Source organism: Ranitomeya imitator, chromosome 6 (genome assembly GCF_032444005.1).
Source record: "Ranitomeya imitator isolate aRanImi1 chromosome 6, aRanImi1.pri, whole genome shotgun sequence".
NCBI classification, from domain to species: Eukaryota; Metazoa; Chordata; class Amphibia; order Anura; family Dendrobatidae; genus Ranitomeya; species Ranitomeya imitator.
Window position 1 is genome coordinate 509,722,845 of NC_091287.1, and position 17,781 is coordinate 509,740,625.

A 17,781-nucleotide genomic window follows, 5' to 3' on the forward strand; every position below is an offset into this window, starting at 1 on the left:
TTATTCCAAAGTTCAGGTACCAGAAATTCCACGAATCTGCTCATCCCCATTTACCACTCCCCGTGCCATCTTAGAAGGAGAAGAGGAAAAAAAATGTCAATCTGGCTAGAGGAAGTCAGTGGAGGGAACCAGGTAGGGAGACTATACCTGCGAAATGTATTAGAACTTTTCAGTCCCAAGGTTGAGCATCGCTTCAAAATTCTAAAGGATGACCGTTCATATAGCAATTTATGTCATGTTCCCTAGAATAGCAAAAAAACAAAACACATTGTGCAGTAAACTACACATTGCGGTGCAAAATTTTGCCTCACAATATTCACTCATACCTTGAGTTGGGGGGGGGGGGGAGGGAAATCAAGTCAAACAAACATTCTCAGTACAAACCATAAATTACTAAACAAGACACTAAAGAACAGGGTCTCCTGTTCCAGTCCCTCAGTCATAGCGCAGTGGCTATACACGTACGGCTTTCTCCATGGACTTTGATCGGAACGCTGAAAGTAGTCAATATACCAGTAAAGGGACTGAGGAATCCTCTGCACAAGGTGGGGCTACTTCTAGTACTCAATTCCTTCTTTGGAACAAGACCGATATCGGGACTGCCATTTCATCTACTTTCAGGACTCCCACAGAAAGTCAATGGAAAGAGCAAAAGTCCCCAATTTAAATTGAAATTCATGAATACTGACAGAAAATAATGGCCACAATTCAGCAGAGTGTTTGACAGAAGCATGAAAACACACTTACAAGTTGTACCACATTTGTGTGAATCGAGGTTGTTCAAACATTGTGACTTTTTGCATTTTTTTTTTTCAAGCCATTTTCACTCGACCTCTACCAAAATGTGAGGGATGAGAGGCATGATGTCACAAGTCCATTTCTTGAGCTGTTCGTTCCTTACACCAAATCTTATATTTGTGGTGAGGAGCACAGCCCATTTTAAATGCGCCTGATCATTAAGAGCCATGCACCCCTTCATGAATCAGGCGCCTCTGACTCCAGCATGCCCCACCCATCAAGACCAGTGTGGATGTCACCTGTCTTGATGATTTGGAGCCAATGTCTTTCACGGTGATTGACTATTAATTGAGGTTTCAAAACACACAAAAAATGAATAATTTAAAATTTTACAGACCAAGTCAAATTAATGGTACACTAGACAGATTGAGTGACCTTCACTAGGTTGAAATTCACTTCATAGGAGCCACAATCAGAACTGTTACTTCACATGGTCCTATACCAATCTGTCTTGACCTGCTCTCAAGGGCTTGGCCTCTCCAACAGTGACCCTTCTTTTCAATGACTCAGTGCACAAAAGGTAAGGACCAATATATTATCTCACTATGACAATACTTTAGACCTTTTCTACCACCTGCCCTGGTCTCGTTGAAACAACTTTGGTTCAAATGGGTGCCAAAAAAAAATAAAATTATACATTCCGTGCACTTTTTTTTGCCACACATTTGAACCAAAGTTCTGTTTCAACGAGACCAGGGATGGTGGTCATTTAAAAGTTAACAATAAGAAAAAAACGCAACCATGCTTGATAAGACATGCCCTATAACAGCAATAATGTGAACTAAAATGGTGCCAAAATTTGGCATAGACTTTGGATAACCAACTGGCAGAGGTGGAAAGTTATGTTAGAAAGTCTGAAGATTCACCAAATTTCTTGAACATGAACCACTTAAGAGTAGATAAGTTGACGAAGTGTACCAAATTAGATGACTGAAAAAAAATCCTTCCACCTAAAGAACAGGAATTTTGCTAAGTGTGTATAAGGAATAATGGTTCTTGGCAGCACACCTTTCTGTATCAACAGGGCATGTGCATCTGAGAACAAGGATATTCTATACGCACAGAAGAATCATCGCTAAAAATCATTCTGTGCAGATGGAAATATGGTTTTGCCCGTCTAAAAACAGGCTATTGCAGCAGTTCAACAGCCATGGATCGGCCAGTGTAAATGCACCAAAAAAAAATTAGAAAGCTTTAGTAAAAATCAGCCCCAATATTTGCAACCGTACTCCTGATTTGAACAAACAGCCATTGAACGTAGTCATTCTGCCCCCTGAATTTTGAAGGATGGGTTAGACTCTTCACAAAGAATGCAAAAATAAAAAAAATCATTTTTTGTCATTACCAACAGATACAATCCCTACAAATTGAATCGTCTTCCGTTGGCCGTGCAGACAAATGAAAAACTTTTGTTCCCCCAAATTCCTTTAAAAAGAAAAGAGTTCCTAATAACTCAAATAAAAGAAGGGGAATCAAGTAGGGATTTAGACAAAATGAGAAGAGAAAATGTTGACAGTGTATACCCACCCGTGAATGTGCTTACCATAAATATTGAGGGGCTTTTCGCAAAGTAATCAAATGTCCGCCATTGAGCAGATTCAACCCATGCTCCTTTGGTTAATCCACTTGTTCAGTTTGGTAGGAGATCAATTAAAACCAGCTTAGGTTATTGTAAATGGGACAATTCACACAAGTCGGGTTAGATCTCTATTCATTTCTCTCACTCACAATACAAATACTTAAGCCGGGCAGTAAAGCATCTATCACCCTTCACCGTCTAGCCAGCACTTTAAGTAGTTCCACATTTAATTAAAGACACAGTATACCCTTTGTTGGCACAGATTGTCAGGTCACTTTTAAGCATTTGCAATCAAATTCAAGCCGGAGAAGAAAAAAAAAAAAAAGTTTAGAATTCTACAAAACATCTGTTGGAACAACTTCAAAATAAAAACTACTTTATAATCTAATGTTTTAGTTACTCAAAAAAAAAAAAAAAAATTTACGAGACCTTAAATTGTATAAACCGTTTTGCTAGGGCATTTTATGAGAGATCGGTACGTGTAAGTACTGGAAGGTTTATCACGAGCCCGAAAATAAATAAAAAGTTTAAAAGTGCAGGTAAGTAATGATCTGGTTACCAATAACAGTCAGACAATTAGATGTTGGTTGAAAGACATTTTGAATATGCATTCCCAAATCGAAGAATTTCTTACCCAGATGTAGAGTAAAAGTTGAAGTGTGAAACTATTTAGTAAACCAGACTGTTTGAGGGAAAATTATATTAGGACAGATTACATTTCGGACACTTGTCATTTCACCCCTGTCAAAAAACTAGGCACTTAAAGCCGTTTGTCAACTTTTTGATTAAGTTTTTTTAGTCACTTTGTACCCATGATAGACTATGTGGATCATTTTCTAACAGCCATTTTTTACTGTTAAGTATTTTTTTTTTTTTTTTAAACAAAATTAATTCAGAAAATAAGAAATCAAAAACATAATGCTAGCAATATGCCACAATAGGGCAATAAAATCTGAATTTCATGGGAATAAAGTTGACAAATTTAGGTAGAGGTCAACTCGCCACACAAGTTTTCTTTCATGCAGACTTGTGTCACCTATGTAATCTCAATTTTGGAACACTTTCCTTCTGGAAATGTATTAAATTGATAACTGTACGTTACCATCCTTTTTGCTGAAACTAGACGCTTATGGCATTAGCTGAATTTGGTTGATCATTTGGATACTTTGCACAAACCTATTGTATTTTATGCAAGTTATTCACACCATTACAGGGTACAGTCACTGCGAATTTATGTGGTGGTCAGGGAAAAAAAAATAAATAAAAATATTCGAGCAGAAGGCGTTTCAGGAAAAAAAAAAAAAAAACAAAAACAAAAATCGCTCCTCTTCTGAGTTTTGTAAACCTGAGAGAGGTTTTAATTTTTGGTTTTAAATAAAAGTGGTTGTGTTGTCAGAAACCAAAAGGTGAATTTCATAAATGTATATGTAATAAACTTAATCTTCTAATTTACTTGCAAGAGGATCGGAACACAGTAGCATGACTCTCGGCTCCCGCTCACAGCAGAGCAAGAGCTGGGGGGGGGGAATCATTAGCTCTGGCATCAGATGCTATACGCTGGTGTGACTCCAGCCTAAAGTTTTATTTGTGTAGCCCAACATGCACTTGGGATTCTCAAACGAGACCTCATTAAGCGTGGGTGTGGCTGAGGCTGTGGTCACTGCCCCAGCTGCTGGTACAACCCTGAAAGGAAGAGTCAGTGAAGTCTGTCTCAGGGGCTGAGGTAGTCACCACTCTACTGAGATTAATTCTGAAGCATGCCAACTATGCACCCCTTGCCTTGTTCTATAGTCTTTCGTATGTGCGCCAACATTGCGCTCCCTCACCAGCGCGAATATAAATTAATAAATTGAAACGAGAGAATGGGGCAAGCAGGGAGACCAAAGACAATGACAACCCTAGTACTGACGGCACTGATGACGTCTCGTTTCAATGTGGTTAAGTTCATGTCAGGAGCTGGTCTTATTTTTCCTTTCCACATTAGCTTGTTTCTAATGTGTATTGATAGTGTGCTCTCTTGCCACTTGTCAATACTCCTTAGACCTTGCGAGTGAGTGCAATGAGCACATATGTCGTAGTTGGCAACTGGCGAATGCTCAGTGACTAGCCCAGCCCCTGAAAGACATCACTAATGACTCATTATTTTAGGGTGGCGACAGCAGTTGGGGGGGCATTGAGCGCAGCCCTGGAACCCTGATGACTTGTTTGACAATCACGAAACATCATCGGAAGTTAGAGTAGAGTAGACGGTGTGGAATTTCTCATTAAAGTAAATTAGAAAACTGGTTCAGTTATTAAAATGGGGTGCGCTCACAAAAAGTAGCCGAGATTCTCAGCCAGAAAGAGTTGGAGTGTGAGGCACTTTTTCCCCCCACCCAACTATGACATGCTTATGCAGTGTGTTTTTAACATCAGCTTTTACATACAGTAATTCTTTGTCATTTCAAGCTACCTTAGTTTTCTAACTAATAAAACAGCCTTACATACAGATAACAGTAACTATAAATACATTAAAATTTAGTGCTAACACATTCCAATTAAGCAGTGTGGTGCAGTGACCAATGTGACAGCCAGGGAGTGCTGTGTGTGCTGTGTCTGCGCTGCAAGATGCGCTTGGTTGTATAACTGTGGCGATGAGACAAAGTCCGGCAGGATTATAAATGGCCATTATGTGTGTCGCAGAGGAAGACACTCTGCATTGTCAGTCTAAAGTTATGTTGTGTTCTGGGACCTGTAGTCCCACAAGTAATGGTGTAGTTCTTATGGGAGACTGGCAGGGCTAGATATGAGAGATGGGAGGGTCAAACTAGCCACATACACCCACACTCCCACCCAGGGGAGTGGTTACAGGTATGTAATGTGGTTCGTGTGGGTTCCGGTGTGAGGATCTGAATGATGCAAGGCCCTGGAAGCCTATGTGGGAAGTCCTGGGGAATAGGATTCCTGAATAGCACATGGTTGGGTTTTGGCACTGAGTGGACGGTCAGTGTTGGAGTCTCCTGGCAGTGGAGAGGTCCTGGAAGCGCTGACAGACCATCGACCTGGACAGTCCGTGTGGAGCAGGAGCTCCTGAGAGGTAACCCCTGGTATGGGGAAAAGAACTGTGCGCAAACATACGACAGTTGTGGAACTGTGCAGTCACCTGGTCGCTGGAGAGTTACAGGCGTGCCTACTGAGTGCTTTGTTAAACCACATGTGTTAAAGCAACAGACTACGTGTAAGCTGGTGATGTACAACATGACATACGGTGCGGTTTATGACAATTAATAAACCGTATGGATTGATTTGTGTGAGATATCGTGCCTGTATGCGTTATTCCCGTGCAAAGAGAGTGTTCCCCAAGACCCGAAGTAAGGGAAACGCCACAGCAGGAACTTGTGCAGACAATGAAAACAATACAACATGGAGCTTCTCAGGCTATTAATATCAGCTCACAGAGTTGTATTTAGCCTTTACTGGTTATTAACAAGGGGTGATTCCCCCCGAAAAAAAAAATGTGGGGGTCCCCCCTATTTTGAATAACTAGCAAAGGCTAGGCAGACTGATCTTAACAGCCTAAGAAGGGTCCATGGTTATTGATCCCCTCCCAGACAAAGAACATCAGCCCTTAGCTAGCCCAGAAATGGCACATTCATTAGATGCCAATACACACAAGTAAGTGGGAAGAGCCGAAGATGGGCGAAGTGGGATAATAGTATTGGGGTTGATGTCAACTTTGAATTGTCAGCGGACATTAAGCCCAGGGGTTAGTAATGGAGATATGTCTATAAGACACCTCCATTTCTAACCACATCAGTTTAATTTAAAAACCAAACACAGAGCAAAGTCCTTTATTTGAACAAAGACTCCGCAACACCATTTTACCAATTTGAAAAAAAAAAAAAATAAATAATGAATACTCACTCATCCGCCAATAATCCATATGTCCCGTGATGAGTTGAACTCTGGGCTCGTCGCAGGACATATGGATTATTGGCAGACAGATGAGGATTTTTGTTTTTAAAATTTTTCTTTATGCATTAAAGAATGGGTAAAAAAAGATGGTTGGGTTTTTTTGGTTAAATAAAAGGACTTTGCTGTGTGGGTGTGTTTTTTCCATTTAAATTTAAACTGACGGGATTAATACAAATACTATTACCCCAATTGCCTGTGCACCAGGGGAAGTGGGAAGAGCTGAGGCCTAGTGCCATAATGGACGCATCTAATGGATGCACCATTTCTGGTGTGGTTGAGCGGGCTGAGGTTCTTAGTCTGGGAGGGACCCAATATCCATGGCCCCTTCCTAGGCTGCTAATATCAGTCTGTCTTTCTAGCCTTTGCTGGTTAATAAAAATGGGGGGACCCATACATTTGTTTTCATTTTTGAGGGGGGGTGAGAAATCACCTGTTAACAACCAGTAAAGGCCAAGTAGACCGCTGTGAGCTGATAATAGACTGGGAAACCACATGTTTATTACCCCCTTCCCAGACTTTAAACATCAGCCCCTGCCAGCTTTCCCTAAGCTGGGTAATTAAGAAAAATATGGGGGACCCCACACCATTTTTCTTTTGTTCCATCTATACTATTCGATTCTGACAGTTGTGAATTTACTATTTTTAATCTACGTTGAACTTGCCATGCATAGAGGATGAGCCAACAAGTTTTTTTTTTTTTCTTTGCTATTCAGCTAGGCGAGAGATCGCCTGTTAATACAATTAATTTTATCTAGATACCTTGATGTGGTAATGTAGTTAGCAAAGGAACAAATCAAAACATGCACAGGAGATGGATTCTCTAAGGCCTCCCTTAAACGTATTTTATATGTCTGTAATATGGATCCGCAACACGGATGTGTAATGAAGCAGAATGCATCAATATTTTAAACGATATTTGCATCAGTATTTTTTATTGCTATTTTTTTTTTTTTAGCAAAATGCAAATAGATGCTTCTGTATTTTAAACACTTCCAATAGGCTTTGATGGCCGTATTGATGTCCGTAAAGAATTACATGCTGCGCTTTTGGTTTACATGAGTACTGTATTTCAATCCGTATATAATGAATGACTAATATGTCTGTCTGAAACAGGCCAAGTAGTCATGGGGCCAAAAAAAACACATGAAATATATACACATGTCGCAAGAGGCACTAGTTAGTAACGAAAGTAGATGACACATCCACATGGTTATATGTAAAGGCTCAATTAGAAACCCCAGATGACGGGCATGTCGCAATAAGCTTAATTGGGGCATTTTAACAGAAGTCTCAACTTTCCAGTTTATTCTGATACATTGATGGCCAGATCGTTCACATGAATGATCATCAACTGACTGACAATTATTAAGCCAGATTCTTGCAGGTCAGCCTTTGGCTTTTTGACAAAATCTAGATGTTACGCTGCACATTGGATGCAATAGACTAGTCCCAGAAACAAAGGTTCTTCTTAGTGAAGGGAGAGCCTCCAAATATATTGCCGGCTAAACTTCTGAATCTGAGAAGAAAGTATCAAACCAACAATTGCTCCCCAATACTAGTGTTAACAGAACAAAGTTGTTCCTACTAATGGATAAATCAGACTAGACTATTAAAACGGTTCTGTGGTGGGACCAATCAAGGCTTCAGGCTTATTGGAAAGTTTTCTATTTTTTTTTTTTTTTAAAGGAACTCTGTCACCTGAATTTGGCTGGCTATGTAAATGCCCTATGTCCGGTCTGATGGGCGGTGTTTCCTCTTCTTTCATTCACCCCTTCCTTTCCTGCTGGCTGCAATATTTTCTTGAATTTCAGTAGGTTTCCTCCGTAGTTCACGCTTGCGCAATGCAATCTTGCCTTGCGCACTCGCAGTATGCTTTGCCCAACTGCGGGCAAAGCCGAAAGGCAGTGCGGCAGCACATGCGCACTAATATGTCCCAGAACACAGCGAAATACTTTTGGGACATAGCGCGCTGGAGCATGCGCACTAATGCTTTTCGCCTTTGCACACAGTTGGGCAAAGCATACTGCGTGTGCGCAAGGCAAGATTGCATTGAGCACGTGTGAACTACGGAGTTAACCTACTGAAATTCAAGAAAATATTGCAGCCAGCGGGAAAGGAAGGGGTGAATGAAAGAAGAGGAAACACCGCCCATCGGACCGGACACAGGGCATTTATATAACCCGCCAAATTCAGGTGACAGAGTCCCTTTAAGGAAGCTCTTGGCTTGCCTACTTTAGACCAATATGTAGGGCCAAAATAATGACATGTCATTAAAAAGATGTTAATGGTTTGGCAATTTTGTTTCATCATTGTATAGCTGTTACACTGTCATGTAATCAGTTTGCCTTTGGAAGTTTGTCTCTTCTCTCCCTATATCCTAGCTCTGGTGCAAGTAATCCCTCCTATCTTCCCCAGTTGGTGTTTGCCAGCCATCTTTCCAGGTTCACCTCTGTTTCACAATGGTCTTTTCATCTGCTGAAGCTCCTGCTGTTAATATTGTGCATAAGACAAGAATTCAGCCTGACAATAAACCTCTTCTGAATCTTCATACATGCCTCTGCAGCAGAGTTAAGCCATCTGACAAAGTTCTTGGTAGGAGTACTGGTTCAATATAGACATCCACAGAAACGCTGCCTAAGGCCAGTCTCACACGTCCAGATAATTCCGGTACCGGAAAAAAACAAAAAAAAAACAAAAACAAATTCGGTATCGGAATTGTCCGTGTGCTGGTACGTTTCTGTGGCACATCAGTGTGGCACACGTGTGCCACCCATGTGCCCACTGGGTACCACACGCACTGTGCAGGAGACAGCGCTAAAGTTTAGCGCTGTCCCCTGCATCTGGTGCTGAAGCCGCGATTCATATCTTCCCTGCAGCAGCGTTTGCTGTAGAGAAGATATGAATAATCATGTTTAAAATAAATATCCATGTGCCCACCCCCCCTCCCACCCCCTGTGTGCCTCCCCCCCCCCTCCCCGATACTCACCCGGCTCCCTCGCTGGCCGGTGCTGCTTCCTGTCCTGACCGCACCTTCTACTGTATGAACGGTCATGTGGGGCCGCTCATTTACAGTAATGAATATGCGGCTCCACCCCTATGAGAGGTGGAGCCGCATATTCATGATTGTAATGGGCGGCCCCACGTGACCGCTCATACAGTAGAAAGTGCGGCCAGGACAGGAAGCAGCGCCAGCCAGCGAGGGAGCCGGGTCAGTATTTTAATAACAGCGGGGGGGCGCACAGATATTTATTTTAAACACGATTATTCATATCTTCTCTACAGCAAACGCTGCTGCAGGGAATATATGAATCGCAGCTTCAGCACCAGTGGGGGGGGGGGGGGGGGGGGGGGGACAGCGCTTACTGTAGCGCTGTCTCCTGCACGGCACACGGACAACGTCCGTGTGCGGTACGTGTTTTACACGGACACATTGACTTTAATGGGTCCGTGTAATCCGTGCGCTCCCACGAACACTGACATATCTCCGTGTTTGGCACACGGTCCGCAAAAAAAAAAAAAAAATCAATGACATCTGCACAGATGCATTGATTTCACTGTGTCTACGTGTGTCAGTGGCTTCGGTACGTGAGGAAACTGTCACCTCACGTACCGGAGCCACTGACATGTGAAACCGGCCTAAAGAGGCTCACACTCACAGCCTAGCTATGGAGTCAGAATAACAGATAACGTAAAAAGATGCGCACTTTGGCAAATGCATCAATTAAAATCTACTATTCTCCAGATACTTCTTCATGCAGGGCCCCTTCACTCTGTGTGGACACACAGGATCCAAGAAGCACACATGCTCTTGTAGGCACAGTAACTCAGTCCATTGTCTTCTCGGATTTCCTTTTTTATAGGATAGCTCCCAGGCATCTGCAGAAGTCCTATAACTAGTCTGGTCTAAAGTGACAACGTACAGGTACAGTAGCATCGGGAACCTGCAAGTGTAAGCCAGATGACCTGTGGATTCACAGCACTGCTAGAGATTGACATGGTGAGCCTACTTTACAGAAATCAGAATAAATGGAACTTGGAGGCCAGAAAAGAAGCCAGAGAAGACAAATTATGTCCTGAAAATTTGAGTTGAGCAGACAACGGTTTCTTGTATTAAGTATGTTGGCTGACCTTGGAGGGGTATGAACTTTTACTAAATATGGTACATTTTAGGACCCATCAAAAGCCAAATCCCCATTTCAAAATAGTCAAGCAAAACAATTTAGCCAAATATTATGGCACAGTTACCTTTGTGAATATTCCTTTAGTGCCCAAGGGATGAAAACATTTATAAAAGATGCAACCTACCAGCTGAGACCACAAGTCAGGTCTGCTCCACCTCCCCCCCCCAAAAAAAAAAAGTCTCAGACATTATTTAAAGCATTGTGCTCATGCCAGCAAAATCTGCAAACTAATGGTTTTACTTCAACGTCAAACCCCAAAGAGTCTATTGATGCTACATACACATCATAAGACATTACTAAATCTTACACAGCTCCATTATTAATACTGTAAATCATTGTTCCGTCACGACTTGGAACTAGCAGACCTAATGCATTAGCCTAAAAACCAGGAAGGCTCAAGGTAGAGCCAGAAAGGAGGCTTAAAAGCTGCTTGTACCACTTTAATGAGAAAAGAACAAAGAATTCCCATACAGCCGAGATGTTGAGACATTTCCATACAGTCCAAGGAAACAAAATGAGAATTGTCGTGATGATATTTTAATTGAGGAGATGCCTAGCTCCATCTAAGATGTAAGAAAGCCAAGTCTTTTCAGGCTTTTCGAAAGACAAAAAGGTTTATTGTCACTTATGCAAGAACCCGCAAAGGACACATACGTTGCTTTGTTCGAAAAGTCTTCAATTTGCTCGCTTTGGTGACTTCAGAAAGATGCGTTTATGGTTAATGGCTATGAAATTTGAAGGAACGCCGTTACATTAACTCCTCACATTAAAGAAATGATTCGAAGTTCCATACATTTAAAGTTACATGAATTCAATCTGTAGTAAGAAGAGGTTAACTGATTGAGCCAAGTCAATCCTAGGAAATAAGAATGGTTTGTGAGTATTATCAATGTGGCTACCTGGGTGTCTTGGACTACAAAAGATCTTGAAATAAAAGTTTGGGAAGTGGAGTGTGGGGGGAGGGGTGGGGTGAGGAGAAGGTTGGGTGCCACTTACATTACGTGCAACGTCTACTTGGACTAGACCTCAGGACCACCTTTGGTGAATCCAATGAACCTATGAGATCGGTACATGTAGTAATATATACAAAGTGGAAGTAAGATTCCTTATACAAGAGCAGAGCCATGTCAACTTGTAATTCAGCACATTCCCCCATACAGCAGGAACAATGGAGTTGCACAAATGATGGTCTCTATTCGGTAAATGGCTCAGAAGATCTAAGGTTTTCATTTCCTCTACCATTGTCATATCACAGTATTTGACTCGTCAAACTCATGAAACCAAAATTTACTTATAATAAATTTGAAGGGGTTTTCTCTAAGTGGGAGAAAAGTAGGAAATGATTTAAAAAAAAAAAAAAGCCTCAGGCTTGATTCGTATGAAGTAAATTATCTCTGCTAATCTTTATGTTGGGGATTAAACACACCTACACACTACATGAGAGAGTCTGCCAAAGCTGAAGATTCGGTCTGGAACAGATGACCATGTGATGCACATTGAAGCCTCCCAACTTTCCCGGCAGTCACAGATGAGGATCGGGCAGGTTGACACTGCAATGCCCAATCTTAACATTTGAAAGGAAGCAGCTCTATCTTCTCTGCCCATTGAAAAGCCAGATTGTCAAGCCAACCTTGCCCTATTCGAAAGGGAATTCACAAATCAAAAAGTCTACTATGAGAGGGGAGAGTCTAAATATTGTTTTGGGATATTAAGACAAACTCCTGATCTAAATTCTAGTGGGGAGCATTTCCATATCTATTCTCTCTCCTTCCTCTCTGGTGTGCCCACCTGTTCTAAAAGATTACATTGAGTCTATCAGACTTGTGAACACTGAATAATCTTCATCACTGCAGGACAAACAGGGACTACCAGAGTGGGGAGCATTACTTATGACCCCTTTACTTTTCCATAGTAAAGGGGGGTCATAAGTAATGCTTATTTTTTCATAACATTTCCTAATCTTTACTTAAGAAAAAAAAAATTATATATATATTAGTTCACTCTGGCATACAAATATTCGCTCATCATGGGTTTCCCCTACTAGACAAATGAGGGTTGAACATAAGGAAGAGCTTAGCTTTACAGATGGCTGTATGATTTGACCTCCAGAAATCCCCCAAAACTACAATTTAAAATTAAAAAAAAAAAAAAGGGGGGGGGGTCTCAATAGAGTAGGTCTATGACCAATGTAGAAATGGCAACAGTCCTCTTTGTCTATTCCTAGTATTACAGTATTTGTTACTGAAGCCCCTTGGAGGCACTACACTGGAAAAGCGCAAAATGCAAGGTCAATCTGCAACCACAAATATTAAGTCCATCTAGATCATTGTAATGCATCATCATAAGTGTTGACATCTTAGCAGACACCATTTCTCATGCAAGTCTACCAGATTATTACAAACAGATGAATATTCACCAATTATTTCATAACTGCAAAAAGACATTTCTCCAGTATTGTGCTAAGTAATGTGTAAAGCTCATGGCGTGTAGAGCCCACGTAGAGTGTTCATCTGAACATCAGAGGGAACTGAAGCTGGCAGCAGAGGCTTCGGTCATTGAGATTAATGATCCCCTTGCCATCAACAGTATTCCCAGCAGCAGACTCGTGTAGAGTTTGTCAGGAACGCCACACGAACTTGCTGCTTCTCTAAGGCAGGAACACTTCTTTTGTAGGAGATTAACAATGGCCACCCAAGCAGATAAAATATTTGCCATCTATACTCAGACACATGCCACCGTCACCTTTCAATGGAGAACATGTTCCAAACTTCGATCATCCCCATACTGGCTCCAGAAATTACACCTATGATACAAAACACTTAAATGAGGATGCAAGGAGCCAATTCCTTGACATTGTCCTACCTCGCTCACGATTATGGACAGCATTTAAATATTACTTTGTAGATTTTCACTTTTCTTTACTGCCTCTATCTGAACAGCCTGCCAGAGAAACTCAACTAAAGAACAAGCTTTCATCGAGATCTATTTATTTAATTTAGCAGGTGATTACAGAAACCTTCATGGGGAAAAAGCAATATTTCGCTGGAAAGGGGAACAACACGATAGTGATCTAAGAGTGACTGCCTAGACCGTAGTCCAATAGAGTCTACAGTTACCAACTGGGACCTCCACTCTCTCAAAAACCACATCAACGCATTACTTGATCATGTTACTTCTATGAATTTCAGGTTTTGGATCATTTTTTTTCCCCAGATCGAGATTTTCTGTGAGTTTTTACGCTAAAGCCAAAAGCTTCATCACAAGTTCTAAGAATGTGTGGTGGACTAGAAGGGGAAATGTTTCATAGAATCCTGCAAGCTTTAGTATACAGTTTGCACAAAGAAATGCAACGAAAAAAAAAAAAAAAAAAAGATACATAACCATCAACGTCAAAGAAAAGCCTTAGTGACTCTACAGCAGATTTTGCCAAATAGAACCCCTACAAGGACAGTGTCACAGATTCCTTACATCTCATTTTATCTAGATAATTGTAGCTGCTACAACCAAGGAGGTTTGATTGATTGGCAAGTCAACAGATCTGATTATTGCTCAGCATAACTAAACAGGTGCATCGTTAGTCAATCCACCCGCCATGCCGTGTTCTGCAACCAACACCTACAGCAGTGTTCCCCAACTTCGGTCCTTAAGAGCCAACAACAGGTCATGTTTTCTGTATGTCCTTAGTATTGCACAGGTTATAGTTGCATCACCTGTGCAATACTAAGGAAATCCTGAAAACATGACCTGTTGAGGACCAGAGTTGGGGACCACTGATTTACAGCATGGCATCAATCAGATGCTGGTAGAAGTACAACCTCCAAAATCCCATTCTTAAATATAAGGACTAGTGATGAGCAAAGGTGCTGGTATAAGGTACTATCCGAGCATGCTCTGGTGCTAAGCAAGTGACTTTGGCATGCTCGAAATATATGTTCGAGTCCCTGCGGCTCCATGTCTTGCGGGCGTTCGACAGCCACAAAACATACAGCTGCGGGGACTCGAGCTTATTTTTCAAGCATACCAAAGTCATTCGGTTAGCACCCAAGCATGCTCTGACAACACCCTATCTGAGCAAGTTCACTCTAGTAATGACGCCTGGTCAGTGGTCACTGTTTCAAGAAGAAGAGGAGGAGGAGGTGTCTACCACGGTTTATGTGGTCTAATGGATTTCTCCATTGGATCTTCATGAGCAGCACAGAGGAACCACATAGCCTTTGTAAATATGTGAGCACCTCTTCTCCAGAAATGGAGGAGGACTCAACAGGGATCCTAGTGGTCACCCTAAAAATAGGATACTGGAACCAATTCTTTACAGATAAAGACAATGGTAGGATATTACTGTGATATGCAAGTACACCCCACACAAAACCGCCTGCAGGCAATAGGTACTTTTAGAGTTACACATCAGTGACCTTCCCAGAGATCTAGACTGGAGAGGTTTGTAGCCCCTACAGGAGGATATAGTTTCACGATACAAGTGGAGCTACAAAAACATCCCTCAAAAACACTTGGGTGCATGAAATAAAAACTAGGTTCTCCATACTCATAACAGTAAAAATTAAAGGCGACATAATTTATGGAGATGAAGCCAGATTATCTGCGTTATTAGATGGGACTGCAAGAGCCTCCTACATACAGTATCACTTGTTGCTCCATAGAATCTGACAATTCCAGCACTGCTACATTCATATGGTGCAGATATTGGGGTCATCACTTAAAAGGCGACAAGCACTTTAAGGCCAAGTTCACACTGGGCGTTTTTATGCTAATTTTCAGCTGCGTTTTAAAGCACCAGCAAATCCTATGAGATTTCAGAAATCTCCAACACATTTTGTCATCAACATTTTGTGCTTTGCATGGTTTTTTTGGACATTTTTCACTGAAAGAAGTGATATACTCTTTCACTTGAATGGGTGGTGAAAAAAAATGCAGGTATCAGATTTTGATGAGTTTTTTTTTTTTTTTTGCCAAAACGTTATTTTATAGAATAGGACATTCCCCCCCAACACTAAACTTCATCAGCATGCACAAGAGAAATCTAGCATGCTAAAATCACAGCAAAAAATGCTTAAAAAAAAAAAAAAAAAAAAAAGTTAGTGTGAACTTGCCCTTAGGCTACGTTCCCACAATGAGCTTTTGATGTTGCAGATTTTCTGCACCCATTAAGTAAAAGTGGTTACGTACATTTTTCTCTTTTTCAAAAAAAAAAAAAAAAAAAAAAAAATCTCATTGCGGCAATGTAGCCTTATTCCCCATGGGGAAATAACCTGGAGAAGACGGCTTAATAGAAAATAAAGGGTTCAAGAAGATATGAATAATCCTCAGTAGGAAAAGTCATAGGGCAGATGACACAAAACATAGAAGTATTACATGCCATTTTACAGGGAATAATCTTGCATAAAAATTTTTTAAAGAAGGTTGTCCACTTTTGCATGAATTTTAACGTAATGGATGCAGAATATCTGCAACAGAAACTCGTGAAAAGTTTGTTGTGGGAACGCATCCGAATAGGGTTTCGGTAAAAATATTGCACCGTTTGCCTTGTAAAGTAATATATATATATATATATATATATATATATATATATATATATATATATATATATATATATATATATATATATATCCTTGCCGAAAACTCAATGTGGGAAGTTAGCGTACAGTGTATAATACTGGCTGCAGAATGCGAGTTCACACTGAGAATCCAAAAGGGAGAGTTCCTGACACTTTTCTCTGAGCTCCTCACAGCTGATTTAGGACCACAAAACACACTGAAGTTAAATGCACAGGAAACAAAGCTAAATGGTGAAGAAGGAAAAAAAAAAAAAAAAAAAAAAAAAAAAAAAAAAAAGAGAAGTGGTGGCACTAAAGTGTAAAAATGATTATTAGCCTTAAATATATACACATTTAAGCAAAAAAGAAAATAACAATAATAATGGACTGTTCCCAGAGGTGGACAATGCTATTAAGGCTCCTATCCATCACCACCTGAATAAAGCTCTTGGGTGTCAATGTGACCATGATAAGAAATCCCAGCCGTGATACAAGTGCATTCCCACTAGATCCTAGGTTGTTACATGGCAATACTCCACCTATTGTCCCCACTGAGAAATGCACTCTCCTCCTAGGATAGATCCGCCAGTTTACAGGCAGCAGCATCTCACACTGAGCCAGATGTGGGCAATTAGCAGCTCAGCTCTGCTACATCTCATAGTAAGAGCAGCCTGAGCTTTCCATGGTAGGAGCAGAAGTGCAGCCATGGAATTAGCACTACAGGGGGCTGTATGGGGGGGACCCCATATCCTCGCAGCCAGACCCCAAAACCATAAGTGTCACCCCAACACTGACCTCTTTTGCTCCTCTTCCAGCGGTTGGGTTGGCAGTGGCTGTAATCCACACAGTTCAGGATGATGAGAGCAAATGAAAAGAGTCTGAACTGCATTTGTGCAGGTGATCAGAGCAAATAATGGAAGAATGTCAATGGGACTGTCCTGGGGGGGCAGAGATTACACACTGAGGAGGGTGAACAGGGTCCAATCACTCATCCAAACTTCCATCTCTGGGGTAAATCAGTGCAACCTGGAAGGACAAAAAGAAGAATTGACCTTTCCACCACTTGCACTCCCATTATCCCACCCTCAGCCAATTAAGCACTTGGGACAAATGTCTTTATAGCGCTAATCTGCCTAATTAGGGAGGGGGGAGTCATTAAAGGGTCCCAGGGAAAGTCATCCACCTGCGACACTTCCTCCAAAGGCTGGACTCACCTTGTAGTCGGGGACCTGAGGGTCACATCAGTGGGTGGCACATGGGGTGCTGAAAGTTTGGAGACCAGCTGAGGTCCAGAGGTTGGGATCCTAGTTGGAGGTGCAACAATTTGGGATCCTGACAATTTCCATCCAAAGAGGGAGCAGTGGCTGGTGGACAGTGAGGTCTTGTGTGACTTGTGGTGATCTGCAGGCAGCTCTGATGCTCCAGTAATGTATGAAGTCCTCTGGTCCTCCGCAAACAGCATCCAGGAGTCCTAAATAAAGCAATGCCCGGCACAGTGATCCTCCCCCTGCTCCTGCTCCCTCCCCTGCCTGAGCCAGCACAGTGTGCACAGCCTGCACCTACACAACTCCCGGCAGCTGCTCCGGGCTCACCACTTTAACCCTCTAATGCCCACACTGGCACCGAGTCTAGGAGATCGGAACAGGAGCCACTCCACCCTTCACCTTGTAGTACCACAGCTTTCAGCACACCCTGCCTGTGAGCAGCCCATCTGTCC

General features: G+C 41.7%; 1 protein-coding gene across 2 annotated transcripts in view; it reads right to left on the bottom strand.

Annotated features, from left to right (window-relative positions):
• Positions 1–17,515, bottom strand: part of RSPO2 (R-spondin 2) — a 189,239-nt gene extending 171,724 nt beyond the window's left edge. The window contains exons 1-2 of one of the 2 annotated variants that reach the window (XM_069731775.1): positions 17,279–17,515; positions 16,860–17,090 (exon numbers count right to left, since the gene is read on the bottom strand). In XM_069731775.1, coding sequence (XP_069587876.1) covers positions 16,860–16,953 — 94 coding nt within the window. In that variant the 5' untranslated portion in view covers positions 16,954–17,090; positions 17,279–17,515. Of the gene's footprint in view, positions 1–16,859; positions 17,091–17,278 lie in introns of those variants that run through there. The other variant, XM_069731776.1, reaches the window with a different exon arrangement.
• Positions 17,516–17,781: the final 266 nt, after the last annotated feature.